The 20500-nt window shown below is 45.0% G+C and overlaps 1 protein-coding gene across 3 annotated transcripts in view; it reads right to left on the bottom strand.

Annotated features, from left to right (window-relative positions):
• Positions 1-19837, bottom strand: part of ARL15 (ADP ribosylation factor like GTPase 15) — a 491463-nt gene extending 471626 nt beyond the window's left edge. For all 3 annotated transcript variants that reach the window (XM_018065561.1, XM_013972780.2, XM_018065559.1), the window contains exon 1: positions 19691-19837. In XM_018065561.1, the coding sequence (XP_017921050.1) occupies positions 19691-19738 (48 nt within the window). In that variant the 5' untranslated portion in view covers positions 19739-19837. The remainder of the gene's footprint in view (positions 1-19690) is intronic.

Below are 20500 nucleotides of genomic sequence, written 5' to 3'. Positions count from 1 at the left end.
CCTGGGAGCAGAAAAACTCTATCCAACTGCTTTGTCCACATTGTTCTCTGCATGGAGAGCCCGGCACAATCTGCCCCTTCCTCTGTATCTGTCTAAATATCGCCTTTCTAAGCTCAGCCCAAGTATCTCCTTCTCCTGCTCACATCTGTCACCTTTTATCTGTATCAAGAACAGCAAATAGGTTTCACTATATATACCAGGCCCAGACAATGGAAAATACATTGCATGGAGAATTCTGAGCCTTCATCCCTGCTCAGAGGGAAAGGGTTCTGTGATCAACAGTGGTTTCTGCCAAAGGCACAATGGGGAGAAGTGACAAGATATCTGTTACATATCTTTTTCACCTTTCGGCTGCTGGCTGGAGCTGCCTAGGCTGTATGGGAGCTGCCCTCGCTGGCCCCGTTGCTCCTCACAGGCACTGTCAAGTGTCTCAACCACTAGCCCAGTTGCATACTCCTGGCCATTTTCCTCATCCACTTTGTGCAATGGGCCTTGACCTTCCTGTGTCTGAACCAAGGAGGAAAGTCCGCGCCTTTCTACGCCTTTCTATTGGCATTTGTGTTCTGCATCTGTAACGGCTACTTGCAGAGTACACACCTGAGCCAGTAGGAGGATGACTGGTTCACTGACCCCTGATTTCTAACAAGTTTTTTCTTGTGGTTGATGTGCTTAGTTACTCAGTCGTTTCTGACTCTTTGCAATCCCATGAACTGTAGCCCACCAGGCTTCTCTGTCCATGGGGATTCTCCAGGCAAGAATACTGGAGTGGGTTGCCATGCCCTCCTCTAGGGGATCTTCCCAACCCAGGGATCAAACCCAGGTCTCCTACATTGCATGCAGGTACATTCTTTATCGTCTGAGCCAGCAGGGAAGCCCAGTGGCTTGGGCTTGATAGGCATACTGATAAACATTCACTCAGATCTCCTGGTTCAGAAACCAGGAGAGACTGGATGTAAAAAACTGAGGGGGGGCTTGTTTGAATACATCATTGCAGTCAACTCTGGACTTGTCAACAGTGCCACCACACCCTCGCCAGCTTGTGCATCCAAGGCTGGCCTTTGGCTCTGTTCACTTTCTGTGTTCTGTTCACCAGGGCTCAGCAGCATCACCAGTGGTATCGTAAGAAATCTGAAGATTATCCAAAATACAGAAAAATTATCATTCTGTTTTTAAGTTTGTTGTCAATGGAATTATCTTCAACTTGAAGCTTTTTGATGATGCCTCTCTTGGCATTATATAAATAAATGTATATCTCTGTAATTTTTCTGCTCCTTCATCCTCTTCAAGATTTGCTCTAAGAGTTCTTTTCCCCTAGCAAATTTGTAAGCTATCTAGTAACAGTCTAATCAAACTGAAATTGCAGGTTAAAGTATGACGCTGCATACCAGGTCAGGAATCTGGAACTCTGTAATTGTGGCTGACCTTCTGCTGATTTGGGGTTTGCCTCTGTAGACCAAAACACCTCTCTACGCCTTACAAACCCCCCAACAGCAATGGGTTTGAGGTCAAAGGTGATGTCACCCCCTCCCCAGCCCATGAACGCGTGTTCTGTCTTTGTGCCTCTCATCCCACTAGGTGGGAGAGGCCTGGGCACCCACAGTGTGCCCATAGCTTCTCACTGTTGGGTGCTAGGCAGGCAGAGAAGGTGGGTGTAGAGAAAGGAAGGGCCCAGCGGAGGCTGGTGCAAAAGACCTCTAGCACCTTCTGCAGCCTGGTCCACCAGGTGACTTCACTAGCAGGGCAGGGCACTGGGAGCGTACCTGAGGAGCAAGCTGCCATGTCCCCTACAAAAGTGACTTGTTGGAGGCCCTCAGCTGGGAGCTCAAAGGTGCCACAGGGCAGCCCTGCCATCTTGGATCACTCACCATGAGCCATCACGAATTCCTGGCCTGGGATGGTTTCTCGTCCTCCTTCCAGGCAGAGTTATAAAAATTTTTAAGGCACTTTTTAAGTTCCTCTCAATATTGCAAAGCTGTAACTTGAAGCAGAATTTATTGTAGATGCACTCAAAAATTCCATGGAGACAAATGGCAGTAATAAAATGGACTTATTACCAGATATGTTAAAAAAAAAAAATCTCACTAGAAGGCTGTTGAATCTCCTGGCCCCTCTGTGGAAATCTAGCAAACACACGGTAGAACCCCCTCCTCTCCTGGGACAGCACCGCCTCCATTGCTGCCACACTGACAGAGGTGGGAACTGAGAGAGGAAGTGGAGAGAGCCCACGTTTGCTAAGGATGCTTGGTGGCAGAGGCCTTCAGGACATCATACCCTGGACATTCTCCTGCTGCCACCTTCATGCAGGAAGCAGGTTCTCCTGCCCCCCCCCCCCACCTTAGGGCCCTCATCAGTTCCCTCCATCCTTCTCCTGGCTCACTTTCCTAAACAAGGGTTCCTTCCCCACAAGTTTTCATGCAGAAATTGTATTCTCCGTGTTTCAGTTTTCAGAGTCTCTTAAGGTTTTAATTACACAGAAAACCTTCCCTGCTGTTTAACAAAAAGTGGAACACTTTGGGGGAAAACTTTATGGGCAAATAAACGTTGGCACTTTTTCCGACGGAATAATTACTTGAAACCATAAAACAATAAATATTTAGGATCTCCTCTGAAAACTAAAAAATCTGAGCAAGTCCTGACTGATTTGGGCCACTGGGTTCTAGAAGGCATACCTGGCCAGAAAGATACTTGTCTGTGAGCCAGAGATGTTCACTGTGAGTTTTACTTCTGTTAGTGCTTTATCTTTGAGTGACCAAAAGTCTGGGTTAATTCAGGATTTGATGCACGACTACTACTTCGTGGCATGCACTGGATGGCTGACATAGGAAGAGATCCTGATCTAGCTTGTCTGCCAGTTTTCTATTTGCTAAAAGCTGTAACATAGCAAATTGTGACCAATTTGTTATTGTGTTAATTATAATAATCAAGGAGATTAATAAAATTACTGTTAAAAGAATAAGCATTTGTGGCATGAGGAAAGTTAGATAGGAAGAGAAGCGAGAAGATGGGGAAGGGGTCGGGGAGGGTAGAAATAGGACTTTACTTTTCCCAAAACTAATCTGGGCATATATCCTTCAGGGAATTATTTTAAAACCTAGCAGATACCTATTCTACTGTAACTAGGTATTTGAACACAGGGCTGCACACCTTAATTAAAATTGAGGACCTAAAGTCACTATGTTTCATTTCAAGCAAATCAATAGCGATTGAAATGTTGTTTAGTAAAGAAAAGTCCTTGCTAATGTTGAAAATCCAAGAAAATGCTACCACCCTTTTTTTAATTGAAATTTCTTTATTTTGATTTAATCTACACAGAGACTTTCTAAATTGAAGTACAGCTGATATACAATATTATGTAAGTTACCGGTGTACAATAAAATGATTCACAAATTTCAAAGATGATACTCCGTTTACATTATTATAAAATAACGGCTAAATTTACCAAGTTGTACAATATATGCTGGCAGCTTACACACAATTGTTTGTAACTCTTACTCCCCTACTATCATGCCCCTCCCTCCTTCCTTCTTCCCACTGGTAACCACTAATTTGTTCTTTATATCTGCATGCACATTCACCTTTAAAAGAATATTCATTTGCTATTGCTGCTGTTGTTTTAAAATCACTCACACAATAATATAAAAACTGCAGAAAAACTGCAGCCTGAGTCCACAAAAATGACAGAGAACAGCTCCTCTTCAGGCTCATGAAGTAATCCTGCCCACAGCCCAGGATCAGCTCACAGGGGCCCTGAAAAGTCAGGAAACCCAAAAAGAAGCCCAGGAAGGATAGAATAATCCTGTCTCAATGACCACGTCTTTAGAACACACATCTTAAACCCAATAAGTCATGGGGAAAATCATTTTACACTAAGAAATATTACTGGTGAACACCAGGGATGTACAACAGTTCTATGTAAAATAGGGAGGAAGAGAACTTCAAACATCACAAGAGGTTTTCTACATCCAGCACAGTAATGTGGAAAAAAAAAAAAAAGCACATTCAGGAAACATTCAAAATGACAACATTATCCAATAAATCAGCCCAGTGCTCTGCTGTCTATAACATGCTGCATCTTAGGAAACACTCGTAAGGGAAGAAAAGTTCTCAAAAGCGGAAATTTGACTCTCAACCTGCTTGAGACAAAAGAGAAGTTGAGAGTTCCAAGCAACAGTGCAGTCTACAGTAGGACCTCAGAAAACTTACCCCCTTCAAGTGAGCTGACTCACTTGGCCACACTTATATAACAGCAGAACCAGCCTGTGGCAGGACGTGGGCCACCCTCTGCCATGCCAGGACCTTTCACCCCTACAAATGAGAAACAGCTGCTACTTAACCTATCAATAAGCAGCTGCAATATTTTTTTTCCCCCTAGACCTCCTACAAATACAATAGAGAGTCAGACCAGAACATCTCGCTGGAGTTAAGGAAGTGGAAAGACCTTCCTAGAGTATCTGTCCATCCCTCTTATCTGGGAGTAGGATGTGCCCCCTCCTCCTGGCAGCCAGATTCTGCCATATGACCTGAAGCCCTGGCTATAGTTAACTGGATCAAATTGGACCCAGAGACAAGCTGAGCCAACCAGAGCCAACCAGATTCTCTCCTTCTGGAAATCTGATACTGAGTTATGAGAAACTAAATAGTCTGGTTTGGAGGTTCTTACATTGGTTTTTTGCCCCCTGGGAACACTGACAATATCTGGAGACATTCTGATGTCATGGCTGGGGTGGGGGAGAGGTTGGGTGTTGCCAGCAACAAGGGCATAGAGGCCAGGGATGCGGCTAAACATGCTCCAGTGCACAGAACCACCCCCAACACAAAGAATCAGCAGCTGCGGTATTTTTAACCTAGTTACTCTGCACTATGTTTATTAGGTAGGGGCAGAAAGATTTTTGAAAAGCTGGTATTAGAAAAAGGAATAGAATCAGAATGGGGTCTTTTTGGTGACATCAGTATCTTAAGTTCTTGTCTTATGTAGAAAGTTCCAATACAGTAACAGCAAATATTTATCATGCTCACGGTACTAGGCTCTCTACTGAATGCTTTCACATTGATGTATTTAAACTGAGTGGTAGGTAGTATTATGCCCACTTCGTATATGAGGAAACTGAGGCACAGAGGCCACACGGTAGGTAAGTGACAGAGTTAGAATGCAAATGCAGGGGGTCTGACGCCAAGGTCATGCCCTTAAATATTACTCCGTGCAGCCTCTCAGCCCAACCACTGACTTAGTAGCCGTCTTGTGTACCTATGTCGGGCTCTGGGGACACAAAGAAGCCCACAACCCAGCCCTGCACTGTGACACACTGTCTTCAGTCCAGTAACAGAGAACCAAGGCAAGGCTGTAGCTAGTGCATCAGCACCTCTCTGCCAGTGCGCAGTGGGGACCTTGGCAAGCTGACTGGGGGCTGGATCGCAGGCATGCTTGCCCCCTTGGTTGGGCACCTCTGTGTAGTTAGTGTCCAGTGAGCTTACTGGAGCAGCCCTGGAGGGAGCCTCAATTCAGGCTTGTCCATGGAAGACTGCAAAAGAGACGACTTGGAGTAGAGTGAGAGGGAAAGGATGAACTTTCCAAACAGAAGTTATTTGTGCTACACTACACTCTGTGGTCACTTCAGACAGAAGCCAGGCTTACACAGTCTTCACAGCTTTAATAACAATTCATCCAGATTACTACATGATTGCCTGGGCACGAAGCAGCTCTGACAAACCAGCCCTAAGCAAGCTGCCTTCACAAAACCAAGAAGCTGCCTGAGACTGACCAGCTTTCGGTCTACTGGGAAGATCTGGGCCATCCTCAGCTTCTGGACTCAGCACATTCGACCCCCAGTGCTCTGCCTTGGGAGTCTGGTACGGGAAGGTTTGAAGGACCTAAACTGCACGTCGCCTCCTAGGAGACACAGCCCGTGAGAGAGAGTCAGATGCTGACAGACTCCCTTAAAACAGCCCGGTCCCCTCTCTCACCAGGGACCAAGACTCCCTTGGAAGCAATACTGCTCTTAGCAGAAGAGTAGCCTGAAGGTCTTCAGAATCAAGTCACTGAGCTATGTGTGTATCTGAACAAGGACTCCCTCCTTGCAGCACAACCAGCTTAGGCCCACTATCTCCCATCTGCCTGACCAGGGAGCTGCTACATCAAATTATTCAGGGAAAACATCCACCCGATTCCACCATCTTCCATGTTACAGTTATTTTTACCCCACGCTCTGCGGAGGCTCTGCGCCTCCTCTCCAGCAATCCAACCTCTCCCACGTCCAGTCCCTCGCCAGCCTCTCCACAGAGCCCTCTTGACACGGTGGTGTTGGTACAGGGGGTGTTTCAGGGGGCAGTGGTAGAAGTCGGGATGGTGGGGTAGTTAATATGCATTAAGTGTGCAGTATTGGTTAAAAGGGAGGGCTTCCTGGGTTCAAAGCTTAACTCTGCCACTTCCTAGCTGTATTTCCTTCAACGAGTTGCTTAACCTTTCCATGTCTCAGTTTTAACATCTGAAAAATAGAGATGACACCTACCTCACAGGGCCCTTAGAAAGTGCCTGCCAATATATAACACTGAAGAGGTTTTCCGTATTGGTGCTAGGACAACAGTAAGGTGGGCGGGCGGGGGGCATGGGGGGTAGGTTGGGGGGGGTGCGGCGGGGGGGGGCTGGCAGAAAAAGAGATGTCAGGCACTGTTCTAGAGTACTTGTGCTATTTTAGTTAATGTTCACAACCAACCCAAGAGGTAGTTACTCTTACTATCCCACTTTACAGAGGAGCAAAATGAGACAATGAGAAGTGAAGCAACTTGCCAAGTCTACAGCGGTGGAGCCTGGCAGGCAATGCAGCTCAGAACCTGCTGTACTCAACAATGAAACAAAAACTCCTCTACACCCACAAAGGCTTCCTAAGTGCCCCCTATGGCCTAACACAGTCTCTGGAGGTCACCCTGGAGGATCTCCAGAGCCCTCCTTCTCCTCTACTCTTTTCAAGACTCAGGACAATGAGCTCAACATCTAGTGCTATCCGCCTTTTCTTGCAAAGGACATTGGCCAACCTTCCCCTCTTTCACCAAGAATTTCTGAATCTGCCTCAGCCTCTTGCTCTAGCCCAAGTCCTATCGACTTTGTCAACCACAAGGGTGCGCTACCCAGCACCTTGGGTACATTTCCTCTTCTGCTTCCTAAGCTTCCCATCTTTCCCAAGGCCAACCAGTCACACATTGGAGCCTTCTCTCTCATTTCCTCTTCTGCTTCCTAAGCTCCCCATCTTTCCCGAGGCCAACCACAGTCACACATTGGAGCCTTCTCTCCAAAAACTACTCTATGTCTGCAAAATTAAATTCATATACCCTATCGTCTCCCGCAATGAGTTTTCTCTCTCAGTTTTCTGAACAGTTATTCCAAATAACACCTATTGTTCAGTCCCATCAGCACCACCCATCCTCGCATCCTCTACTCACCCTTCCTTCCTTTCCACTAACTCGGAGCTCACAGTGGTCTATCATTTCCACCAACCTCTTGCCCCTGTCCTAAATTTCCTCTATTCCATTATCCACCCAGTAACTCACCCTAGAAAAAGCCCAACTTTTATTAATCTAACTGTCCACCTTCTTGAAACCTTCCTTTCCAGACAAAGTCTGGAAGAGAAAAAAACAAAAGTACCATAGACATCAGATTTTTGTCATTGTTGGATCATGGCCTCCACACCACAACCAATGCATCTGTGACCTGGTCCTCAATGCCCTGGTCTTTCATTGCAGCTACTTCAGCTCCAACCCCTAGGCAACCATATTTCAGTCACACTCAGCAAGACGACCTCACGTTCCACTTCATCGGCATTTAACCATCTCAAGTTCAGCCCCCTTTAGAAAGGAAAGCAGTCCCTCAATGTCCCTAGTCGCCTTCCAGTTCCAGCCTGAGCCTTCTTCTCATCCACACTGAAATTTCCAGACAGCCTTGACTGCAGCGGTGTCGTTTCCTCACTTCCCACTGGGCCTCTGAGAGCCTCTGGCCAAGGTCACCATGCAGCCATCTTCTTCCATGATCTCTGGGCCACGGGAAACACAATTGGCTACTTCCTTCTCCCGGAAAGTCTCCCTTGTCAGCCTGTGAGATGCAGCACTCTGCAGGTTTTCTCCCAACCTTGCAGCTCTCTTTCTCTCTCAAGATTCCTTTCCTTTTGCTGATCCCACGAAAACCACGTGCCTAATATGTACCGGCCCTGAGAGAGACACTAGACTTCCTCGGGTTCTCCCTTCCATACTGAGCACAACCCTCCCTGCGTGAGCTCAGACGTGGCCATGGCTTCAGTTACCATCAAACGGTTAAGGATGTAAGGTCAGACATTAGTAAGACCTCGGTTCATATTCTGGCTCCATCACATTGCAGGCATGACATAATTTCTCTAAGTCTCAGTTTCCAATCTCTAAAAGGATAAAAGCAATAAATCATACATGAAAGATACTTAACACTGTGCCTCACAATGATAATTTAATAATATAGTTACACACACATATATATGGCTTTCCAGTTGGTGCTAGTGGTAAAAAATCTGCCTGCCTATACAGGAGACGCAACAGATGCAGGTTTGATCCCTGGGTCACAAAGAGCCCCTGGAGTACAAAATGGCAACCCACTCCAGGAGTTTTGCCTGGAAAAGCGCACAGACTGAGGAGTCTGGTGGGCTACGCAATTCATGGGGTTGCAAAGAGTTAGACATGACTGAGCGCGCGCACACACACAGCAAGTAACAATAATGTTACATACTGCTTTTAACTCATCCAAAGCTCACCTCTAAGCTCCCACGTAATTCAGATTCTGACACTGAATCTCAACTTGGACTTCCCACAAGCAGTACAAACTCTGAACTCAAAGCCTTCACTTGCCTTTCCACGTGCTGTTCCTTCAGGGGTCACCTGCCACAGTCCATGACCCATTTTGCCTCCGTGATGTCTACGGTGGTTCTGAAACATGCCCATAAATCCTTCGACTTCCCACCCACAGTCCATGACCCATTTTGCCTCCGTGATGTCTACGGTGGTTCTGAAACATGCCCATAAATCCTTCGACCTCCCACCACCAAGAGGTGGTGCCTGTTTCCTGCCCTCGTGACTGCCTTGATGAACGAGTGCCACATAAGTGATGCTGCACGACTGCTGAGGCCAGGTTAGAAAGACCAGTAGCTTCCACCAGTTTCTCCTGATACGTGTACTCTGTGAGCCTTCAATCTGGATGGAGGCAGTGCAGCTCCCTGGGGCCTCATGCAGAAAGATACATGAAGAGAGATGCCCCAGGAGTCCACCTTTTCCAATCCCCCAGATTTGCATGTTGCCAGACCAGCATGCTAAGAAGTCTTGAGATGCGCCCAGCCACCATCTGATGGTAACTTAATAAGGAATCCTGAGCAAGAACAGCCTAATTGAACCCAATTCACCTCCAGATTCATGAGTTTAAAAAATGACTGTTATTAAGCTACTGTTTTAAGGTGGTTTGTTACTCAGTAATAGATAACCAGGATAATGTTCAAATCAAAAACCTGAAAATTATCCCTACAATCTCCTTTGTTCTCATCTTCTACAGTCAATTACAAAATCCTGGCAATTCACAGATGTTACCTAAATCCATCTACTTTTCTGCATCCTTCCTGCCTCTCTCTGGCTGTGAATACCATCATCTCACTCCTGAATCGGGACAGCATCTTCCACACGAGGCTTCTGCCTCCCATCCGCTGCCCTTTCCAGCGCTTGTCCACACTGCCACCTGACCTGACCATGTCACCCTAGGCAAACTTTAAAGGTTCCCACGATGTGACCCTAGGTGGACTCTGCAACAAAGTGTACCCAACTGTTCCTGACTCTGCCCCAGCCACACCGAGCCCTGAGAGTTCCTTAAAGCGATAGGGTTACTCACCCCCAACTCCCTGCACATGCTGTTCCTTCTGCCTGGCCCTGGCCCTGCCTGTCATTGGGCCAACACTCCTCAACTTCAATGTTGCAGATTAAAAATGACTCCTCTGAAAAGCTCGCTTTGGCCCTCAAGTCCAGGTTAAGACTCCCTTTCACATACTCTATTAGTAACATGTATTTCCCTCTGAGTAGAATATGCCACTCCAAAATATCATTGCTTAGTTTTCATCTCTACAAGAGTATGAGTTCTCTGAGGGCAAGCCAATGTCTTATTCACTTATATATCCCTAGTGCCCAGAACATTACCAAAATACAAAAAGCTTATAAAAACTTAGAGCTGCTTGAATAAATGATAATTATGTAAAGGCAAATTTATGATCACTCACTTAAAGAATTAGAAAGAATGGAAAAACAGATAGCTATTCCAAGACCGATACAAGATGATTGAGGAAAACTCTGAAATAAAAGAAACACTTTAGATATCTAATTAATCCCACCTCTTTATAGATGAAGAAACTGAAGCCAGTGACATTGACTGGTTTGCCCAAACCATACGCTGAGTTGCTTGCAAAGCAGAAATTACTACCAGGTCAACTGACCTCCACAGTACCTCTTCAGCAAGACAGGATTTTCAAGTGAAATCACACAACCGAAGAATATGGCCAATTAATTTCTTCAAATTAAAAGAAAAATCTGCCTTATGATCCTCCTATATTATATTGTTCTCATGCCTGAATACATGGAAGTAGCTCTGGGCAACTTTAAATTTCTCTGGGGTACACACTCATCAAAATAAATTAATGACTGACAAAGTAAAGACTATTGGTGAGGATACGAAATAACTGGACCTTTTACACTACTGGTATAAGTCTAAGTGGTAAAAGTACTTTGGAAAATGTATGGCAGTATTTAGTAAACCTAAAGAAGAGAAGCAAAAAAAAGACAAGAAAAGGAAAGATATAAGCATCTGAATGCAGAGTTCCAAAGAATAGCAAGAAGAGATAAGAAAGACTTCTTCAGCGATCAATGCAAAGAAATAGAGGAAAACAACGGAATGGGAAAGGCTAGAGATCTCTTCAAGAAAATTAGAGATACCAAGGGAACATTTCATGCAAAGATGGGCTCGATAAAGGACAGAAATGGTATGGACCTAACAGAAGCAGAAGATATTAAGAAGAGGTGGCAAGAATACACACAAGAACTGTACGAAAAAGATTTTCACGACCCAGATAATCATGATGGTGTGATCACTCATCTAGAGCCAGACATCCTGGAATGTGAAGTCAAGTGGGCCTTAGCATCACTACGAACAAAGAGAGTGGAGGTGATGGAATTCTGGTTGAGCTGTTTCAAATTCTGAAAGATGATGCTGTGAAAGTGCTGCACTCAATATGCCAGCAAATTTGGAAAACTCAACAGTGGCCACAGGACTGGAAAAGGTCAGTTTTCATTCCAATCCCAAAGAAAGGCAATGCCAAAGAATGCTCAAACTACCGCACAATTGCACTCATCTCACATGCTAGTAAAGTAATGCTCAAAATTCTCCAAGCCAGGCTTCAGCAATACATGAACCGTGAACTTCCAGATGTTCAAGCTGGTTTTAGAAAAGGCAGAGGAACCAGAGATCAAATTGCCAACATCTGCTGGATCATGGAAAAAGCAAGAGAGTTCCAGAAAACATCTATTTCTGCTTGATTGACTATGCCAAAGCCTTTGACTGTGTGGATCACAATCAACTGTGGAAAATTCTGAAAGAGAGGGAACCAGACCACCTGACCTGCCTCTTGAGAAATCTGTATGCAGGTCAAGAAGCAACAGTTAGAACTGGACATGGAACAATAGACTGGTTCCAAATAGGAAAAGGAGTATGTCAAGGCTGTATATTGTCACCCTGCTTATTTAACTTCTATGCAGAAAACATCATCAGAAACGTTGGGCTGGAAGAAACACAAGCTGGAATCAAGATTGCTGGGAGAAATATCAATCACCTCAGATATGCAGATGACACCACCCTTATGGCAGAAAGTGAAGAGGAGCTAAAAAGCCTCTTGATGAAAGTGAAAGAGGAGAGTGAAAAAGTTGGCTTAAAGCTCAACATTCAGAAAACAAAGATCATGGCATCCAGTCCCATCACTTCATGGGGAATAGATGGGGAAACAGTGGAAACAGTGTCAGACTTTATTTTGGGGGGCTCCAAAATCACTGCAGATGGTGACTGCAGCCATGAAATCAAAAGGCACTTACTCTTGGAAGATAAGTTATGACCAACCTAGATAGCATATTCAAAAGCAGAGACATTACTTTGCCAACTAAGGTCTGTCTAGTCAAGGCTATGGTTTTTCCTGTGGTCATGTATGGATGTGAGAGTTGGACTGTGAAGAAGGCTGAGTGCTGAAGAATTGATGCTTTTGAACTGTGGTGTTGGAGAAGACTCTTGAGAGTCCCTTGGACTGCAAGGAGATCCAACCAGTTCATTCTAAAGGAGATCAGCCCTGGGATTTCCTTGGAAGGAATGATGCTAAAGCTGAAGCTCCAGTACTTCGGCCACCTCATGTGAAGAGTTGACTCACTGGAAAAGACTCTGATGCTGGGAGGGATAGGGGGCAGGAGGAGAAGGGGACGATAGAGGATGAGATGGCTGGATGGCATCACTGACTCGATGGACGTGAGTCTGAGTGAACTCTAGGAGTTGGTGATGGACAGGGAGGCCTGGCGTGCTGCGATTCATGGGGTCGCAAAGAGTCAGACACGACTGAGCGACTGAACTGAACTGAAAAACAATTCAGAAATAAAACAAGTTTCAAGACAATAAGGTGATATGTTACAATTTTGTTAAAATTATTAACCACAAAGAATACAATATTGTTTACACATATATGCAAATATAATAAAAATGCAACAACAACAAAAAAACCCACACATGAGAACAATGCCTATTTCCTTTGGGGTAGTTGTCACCATGGAGAAGGATGAAGAAAGCATGGGAGAGCAGAAGGCTTTCACCTTAAAGCTTCTTTTTTAAAAAAGCATCCAGCATTAAAATGGCAAAATACTAACAGCTTTAACTGGGGAGACAGGTACACAGAAGTGCATTCTCATTTTCTGTACTTTTCTGAGCATTTGCATTTATTTAAGATAAAACTGTGAAAGAATTGTATTTTACTTTAGCTCCTGACTCCATGTACAGACTGATCAAGGAACAAGTGCAGGCCTTCTGCACCTCAACCAATGGTCCTGGGATGGCTCCAGACTGTCAACTGCTCCACCAGAGAGCCTGGAGAAGCTGCTCTCTCTCTGTGCAAAAAGAACTCTCGGGAATCCCTCTGGGGGAGACATGGCCACAATTGCTGGGGTCGAAGTCCCTGACCCGGAGAGAAGCAATCTAGAAGTCAGAACCATCCCCAGCAAATATGGGTACAAAGGAGTCTGATAAATGAGATGTTCCTGCAAAATCATGTGCATCTAGCTGTGAACCAAAGTGCAGTGCATGCTTGTGCACCGGGGGGTGGGGGGGGGGGCAGGAGGGTGCAAAAGGTGAGTGAAGTCTCTCGCCTGAAGGTACTGACACGTGTACTTCCTCAACTGCAGCACAGCTGTCACTGAGTTCCCGGGGGGCTTCTCACAGGTGACGGCAGCAATCAAGTAACCTCTCAATTTCCAGTCCTGTGTCTGAATCATGGCCCCTCTCACTCATCCTCTTAACTATTAATTATTACCAGTTACAGCAGTACTGAATAATGCTTACATGCATGGGCTTGGAATCCCCAAGCTAGCTGGTACCCTAGCCCTGACATTCAGTTACATGATCCCAGCCATTACTCCACCTCACAGAGCCTTAAGTTCCCAGTATCTAGTCAACAGGACTGCCGGAAGGATTAAATAGGGTAATGCAGGTAAAAACACTCTGCACAGTACGTGATATATAGTTCCGTATTCACCCTGCATCAGACTCAATTCTAGTGATAAAAGGATAATCAAGATAGTCAGGGACCCTGCACTGATACAAGTTACAGATTCAGATAATGAAAACATCTGCAAAGCGCCCAAAATTAAGAGTTTTAAGATGGCAACCACAGAGCGTTCAGCCAAGCATGGGGGCCCTTCTGAGCCACAAGCCCATGAAGCCCATCCTGCCAGAAGCAAATGTGTTCACTTTGCTGTTACTCAGAAACCAGGGTCAAGAAGAACTGAGTTTTTCAGATTCAACCAAACACCAGAAGCACTTGGGGAAATGCCAGGGGAAGAGCCACAGCATAAGTAAGGAGGCCACAGGCTCCAGAATAAAAGCCCATTTTTAACTCAATTTGTGAGAAGTATCAGCATTTGTTAACCAAAATGCAGTTACCAAATTTTATCTGAAAATCTTTTCTTCCTCAAAAGCAAACCCTTAGCATCAGGAGACTCTGCCCAACAGAAACTCATAAGCAAAAGGCCACTTGGGCCTAATGTCTGCTAGGCAAAGCCCCACTTTACAGGCAGCACTTATTTAAGGAGCACAGCAGATTTCAAATAAACTGCCAAATAGATCTTGAGTCTCAGGGACCTCTTCAAAAAGACGACTGGGGCTTGTGACTCTGAAGGTGTCCCTGAAGTGACACTAGGGGGCGGAGTACCAAGGCTGCCTGGAAACCCACGTGTGGTTATTTGATAAAACATTAGATGGTGAAGGTCACCTAGGTGCCCAGAGTCAGGACATCACGGGGTGGAAGGCTCAGGACACAACACAGTTCTCTTTCTATCCAGCCTTCCTTTTAACAGGCATTTAGCAGAGACAAGTCTTTGAGCACAGCGGAACAGCGACCAGCCTGCTCCTGGCCCCTGGTTTCTTGACTGGAGAAGTAACATGGTAATTACATGAAATACATTGTAAAATCTTCAACTGCATTCCAATAGCTTTAACACCAAGCTGGAAGGAAGGCAGTGAAGAGGGAAGGTTCTGGGACCACAGTCCCAGCTCTATTACTTGTTAGCTGTGTGAACTTGGGGAAATTACAAAACCTCTTTCAGCCTTGGTTTAATGCATTACGTCTGGAAAGCATTTACATTATCTGGCACCACAGTATGGGCTCAATAAACGGTAACAACTATTTTATCCTCATAATACCTATGCTTAACTCCCCCCACCCTCAGCATGCCTGCAAGCACACAGCTTAGGCATCCTTCAGAATGCAAGCTCCCAGAGGACACGAATCATCCCCATGTGTGCTCTCTTGGGATTCATGCTACAAGCCTGGAACCACAGACAGTTGAGAACCAGAGCTACTGCCTTATATCGCAGTTTCTGCCTCACGGTCTGGATATTTTTGAAACTTTTTTGCTAAAAGAACCAGTTATTGTGTTCTCTTTTTATCTTATAATTTATTAATAAAAGAACACCTATGTGACTGACTAATCCAGCTGCAGTTAAGATTAAAAATATATGGCCTATATTATCACTTCATACATAGAACACGTAAGTTATACTGTTCATAGTCATTCACAGTTAAAAAGCAACACACTTCTAAGACCACGGAACATCAGATAAAGTTGTAACTGTGCCTTCACTCCTCTTTTAGAACAGGCTCATTTACAACTTGGTAGAACCTCAGAGTTCTGTGTATCGATACATCAAGAGCTTCTGTTCTTGGATGGTTGATTATTTGGTTTGTATTCTGCAAATGGTGATGGGTTTGTGCTGATCCATCTATCTTCTTTCACCTGATCTTCCCTATTGACACACAAATTTTTATACGACAGGTTTAGCCTGTGACCAAGAAACTAGGCCAGGTTCACCAACCTATACAGAAAAAGAAACCTAGAACGCTGGCCTTATTAGATCCCAAACCCAACATACAGGTGAAATGATCATTATCTGATAATTAGCAGCCAAAGAAGCACTTTTAGATGTCACATTTTCAGGCCCAGCTTTGCACTTCAGTTCACAATGAGACAAAGAAACACACAGAGATAACCTACAGAGAGCCAAGGAGCATATCACAGGCTGCCTCTTCCCCGACCCGCCTACCTATCTGTCCACTGCCACAGGTTCCTGCAGAGCCACCCACAACCCTCCAGTCCCACAACCAAGGCGATCCCAGTGGGGGCTCATCCTCCATGACTTTCAGGATCATGTACAAAGCAGGGGTCCCATAAACATTTGTTAGATGGATTAAGGAACATATTTTATTTTTTATAGGTAGTAAACAATCCTCAAGGAAGTCTTGTAACTTCCTGCTTGCTGATGACATTAAATCTCTCCATATACTGAGACTAATTTAAAGGTAGCCCAATCTTTAAAACTGGGCAGTCACAGTCATTCTACAGGGAGCATAAGAATAATATGAGTAACATAACCACAGTATATTAACACTCTACATCTGAAAAGCAACATGCTGTTTATAAATCACTCTCCCTCTATCATCCCATGTAATCATCACTGGCATTACACAAAGCATACCAAATTTTATTGATGTTATTTTGATGGCAGAAGGGGGGGAAGAGGTAAAATTCAAGCCAATCAACATGAGTCCGGACATAAAGAATATTAAACCGAGAGGAATCTAGAAGTTGATTTTGTCCAACCTTCCAGGAAAACCTGGTAGACACGTTTTCCATTATAGCGTAACTATTTTCTCCTTATTCAGAAAGTTCCACACACTGTCTTACTAGTTCTACCTGTCAGAAGAGAAACAGGAAGATGCTGGTACTGCCCACTGGAACAGCAACAGAATCTTCACCTACAGACCGGACAGGTGTGAACATGGCATTTAAAACCCATCCTAAAATGGGAGAAAGGTATATGGCCTGTCAATACTGAGATTTTTATATTTAAATACTGGAAAACCAAGATTTTTATTTTTAAATGGCCACCCAGGCAAAACAAATACCTTGATAATCTTAAAGTTAAGAGTAAAAGATACATTCTGCATTCCCCAGAGTAAAACACCTAATCCAAACAGATGTTATCTTGTCTTACTTTAGAAGCTGGAGAGAAAAGCTGTCCCTTCTCTCTCATATTCATTCAACAAATAAAGATAGGGTACAGGGTGATACATTATATTACTGAGGATACATAAATTACCATTATTGTAGTTCCCTAAACTGAAATCAATCAAAACTTTATTCTAAATAGAAAGGCACTATCCCTGGGCTTCACTTTATCTGTCACCTCTAATTTATAGCATTTCCTTCAAGTTAAGAAATCAACAGCAGCCTCTAAGATCAGAGAGTTTTATCCTCTGCTTTAATATTCACAGTCTTATTGAAAGCACCTCTTTCTCTCATTTATCTTCCTTCCACTGTCCTGCAATTAAAAAAGGTTAAGTGATGCCATCCAGCCCAAAGAACAATGGACAATGCATACACACACAGCTCCCTCTTCTTCCAGCAGCAATAAGAAGAAAGTCAGATACCGATTAAAAAGAAAAGATGGCATACATACTATCCCTGTCAAGTGCATGGACAGAGCACTTACTCTAGTCCACAAGCTCAGCAAAATCTGAAGGGTCAAACTAGAAATGAAAGGAGTGTATTTTCTCTGGAAGGTACGCAAAAGAACTTGGGAACTGATTTTTAAAATAAGATGATAGACAACGAAATTGACTTTCACTTTTCAGAAACTGGTTTTTAATAAACACCACATAAAAACTATGGAAAAGCAAATGAGTCCATCTGAAAGGCAAGAGGAATGATGCGTGGAACATCATTTTCTCTGATAACTAAGTAAAATGTAAACACAGAAGACCACCTGCAGAGGCTTTTTCCTTTAATGTTTAAGGATTTCCTTAAGTCTTTTCACAGCGGATACTTGACACACTCATCAGAACTGACTTATTTCCTTTAAGAGTTTTTTCCTCACCACCAATGATTAGCCAAGTGATTTTTACGGGACTGTTTCACTACACCTGTGAATTTTTAAAAAAGCATAGCTAAGGTGACAAAATAATGATTTTTTTAAAACAGAAATGCATAGGGTATATGCGGGCGTGGCAGGTAAAACAAAAAAAAAAGCCATGTCAAATTTGGGGCCCATTGGTTTTGACACATAATTTAGGAAATTGAGGAAGAAAGAATCTGCTTTTCAGGTCATCTAGAGCACCACAAGCATTCCCCATCAGGAAATTAACCTGAGTAATTAACCAGAGTCTTCCAATTGTTTTCCCCCACTAACTGCTGTGGTGGGTTTGGCACCTCAAAGACAGGTTTACAATGCAATTTGCAACTTTAAAACTCACTCAGCAAATAAAAGAGCAAGTTCCTTTTTAGGAACTACTTAACTAAGCATTCAAAATCAGCTTTCATTAGTATAGGTAAGGCTGCCCTTTCCAATTCCCTAATCATCCTCAACAAACTTTGGCTTTAATTCGGGCAAACTGCAAGACAAAACCACAGTACTGTACGAGACAAGCTACAAAATAATCAGTTACTTAATTCAGAAAATAGTCTTTAAGAAACATCTGACAAGTCTCTTACCCTACATAGCACTTTACATTTTAAAGAACCCCCAATCAGATAACCTCCTTAACTGGCTACACTGTGGGCATCTAATGTCCCTTTATCACAAAGACAGAGGAAGTTACTGACATCAACAAAGGAAGAAAACAGAATTTGAATTCAGTTTTTGACTCCCCTCGATCCACAAGGTCATGTATTAACTGCAGTCACCACCCCTCCCCACAAGCCCATCAAACCAGGAAGATAAGCCCAAATACAAGATAGCATTACAAAACCAGTCCTTGTCCAGCGTTTCTTGACTATGAACGCATTCACAGTCTTTCTTAGTACACAGCATTAGTGTAATTCCTAGAAGGCACTGGCAAATCTCTGCCAGGCCAATCTGCAGGCAGAAACCAACATGCTTGTTGAACAGCATGTGTTCAGCAAGATGACAGGACGGTCAATGTCTTTACCGTTTACTTCAACTCTGCATTGCAACAGGGGTTCTAGACGAAAAGGTAAACCTGGTAATTGTTTAGGATTGAACACAGCCAACATTAATGAGGATCCGCGTGAACACAAACATGCACCTCTGGGGAAATAATTTCTCGACAATATGCGGTATTTTGCATAATTATACACACACACATAAATCAAGTGCATTTTTAAAGTAATGTTCAGCCCCAACATTGAGCTGACATTTTTCCCACCTAAACTTCTCAACACAAGCCTGGCCTAAAAAGCACAAACAGGGTCCAATCTGTGCACCGGGTAAGAAACAAGCATCCACGGCAGGGACGGCGAGGCAATGCCTGCCTACCCAGTCCTTTCTGCCCAGGCTGCGATGTAGTTTAGTCCCGTCTACTATATGGTAATGTGCTTTTAAAACCTCGCGGCGACCGAGGTCATAGCTTTAGAGATCTAATAACAACCAAATGACCGGAGCTGCCGGGCACTTAGTAAGCCATTCCGGTTATGGCTCTTTAATAGTACCTGGAGTTCTGCTAAAGGCAGAGGGGAAAACTCCTGCTTCCTGGGAAAGAAAGTCCTCTGCAGGAGTGCAGAGAGAAGCAAAGAACCGACCACAGGCAAAAGACGCCCCGCCGCCGCGGCCCCATTTCTCGGGGAGCGCCCGTGCGCCCCTCGTCCCACAGAACCGCTGGCCCGGGCCGCACCTTTACCTGTCAGTTCCACCACTCCCTGGGAGCTGCGGTCCCACGGCCTCAGCTGCCACCCCTCTGAGTCCCGGCACAGCTCCAGAGCTGGCTTCGGGAGAAAGAACCCCAAAGGCATCCCATCCCAAAGAAAGAAAGCAAAAAGGCTCTTCCTCCAGGCGGAGGGACATCGGGCACGTTGAGGTCCGAGGGGCGACACGCCACCCCTGCCCCGCACCTACCAGATAATCCATGTACAGAAACGCCTCACTTATCCGGAGATCAGACATCCGACAGCCTAAAGCATCCGGAACGGCTCCGAACCCGGAAAAAAAAAGCAGCGTCTCTGGCTGCGAGCAAGCAGCCCCTGAAAAAGCCAGCAACAACGAAAATAACCGAGAGTAGTCGAGGAGCCGAAGATTACACAAGGGGCGCGGCGATTGGCCGGGCGGGCGGGCAGAAGGAAAGGAGAGCGTTCATTGGTTGTGGCATCTATAAAAGGCAGGCCACTGCGGGTGGCAGGGGAGAAGCGCGGGAGCTGCCGGGGCGCTGGTTCCTGTGAGGAGGGCGGAGGGGCGGGGGCTAGGGCTGCGCGGGCGGAAGAACGAGCCGGGAAGAGCGGAAAATCAACCGGTGCTGTTGTCGCCGGCGTTCCGTGTGCTTCCGTGGCCTCCGAGTTGGGTAAATCGGAACCGAACAGTGTTCCATAGGAGTAGAGCTTAGTGTCTCCTTCCATCCCCCAGTAGGAAGCTCGCGCTGAAACGTGGGAGGCGTAGAAGCCACTTAATGCCCCCTCTCCGGAGCGATTTCCCGAAGGCCCTGTGGCCTCGAGATAGCACAGCTGGGATGACTGGAATGTGTAAGAAGGTACTCTGAACAGGCAAGCCTGTGACTCGGGGGCGGCCCCTCCCCATTTTCAGAATGTGAAGCGAAGGTGGACAGCTCCAGCCTGATGTCCTGGGGGTATACAGAAGCCCCGCCCGCAGCAAGAGGTAACCTGGGAGGTAACCCTCTTATCAGAACGTTAGATTGCCCCCAGGAGAATCTGCTCT

The sequence above is a fragment of the Capra hircus genome, chromosome 20, assembly GCF_001704415.2.
Source record: "Capra hircus breed San Clemente chromosome 20, ASM170441v1, whole genome shotgun sequence".
Taxonomy (NCBI): Eukaryota; Metazoa; Chordata; class Mammalia; order Artiodactyla; family Bovidae; genus Capra; species Capra hircus.
This window is presented reverse-complemented; position numbering and strand designations above follow the sequence as displayed.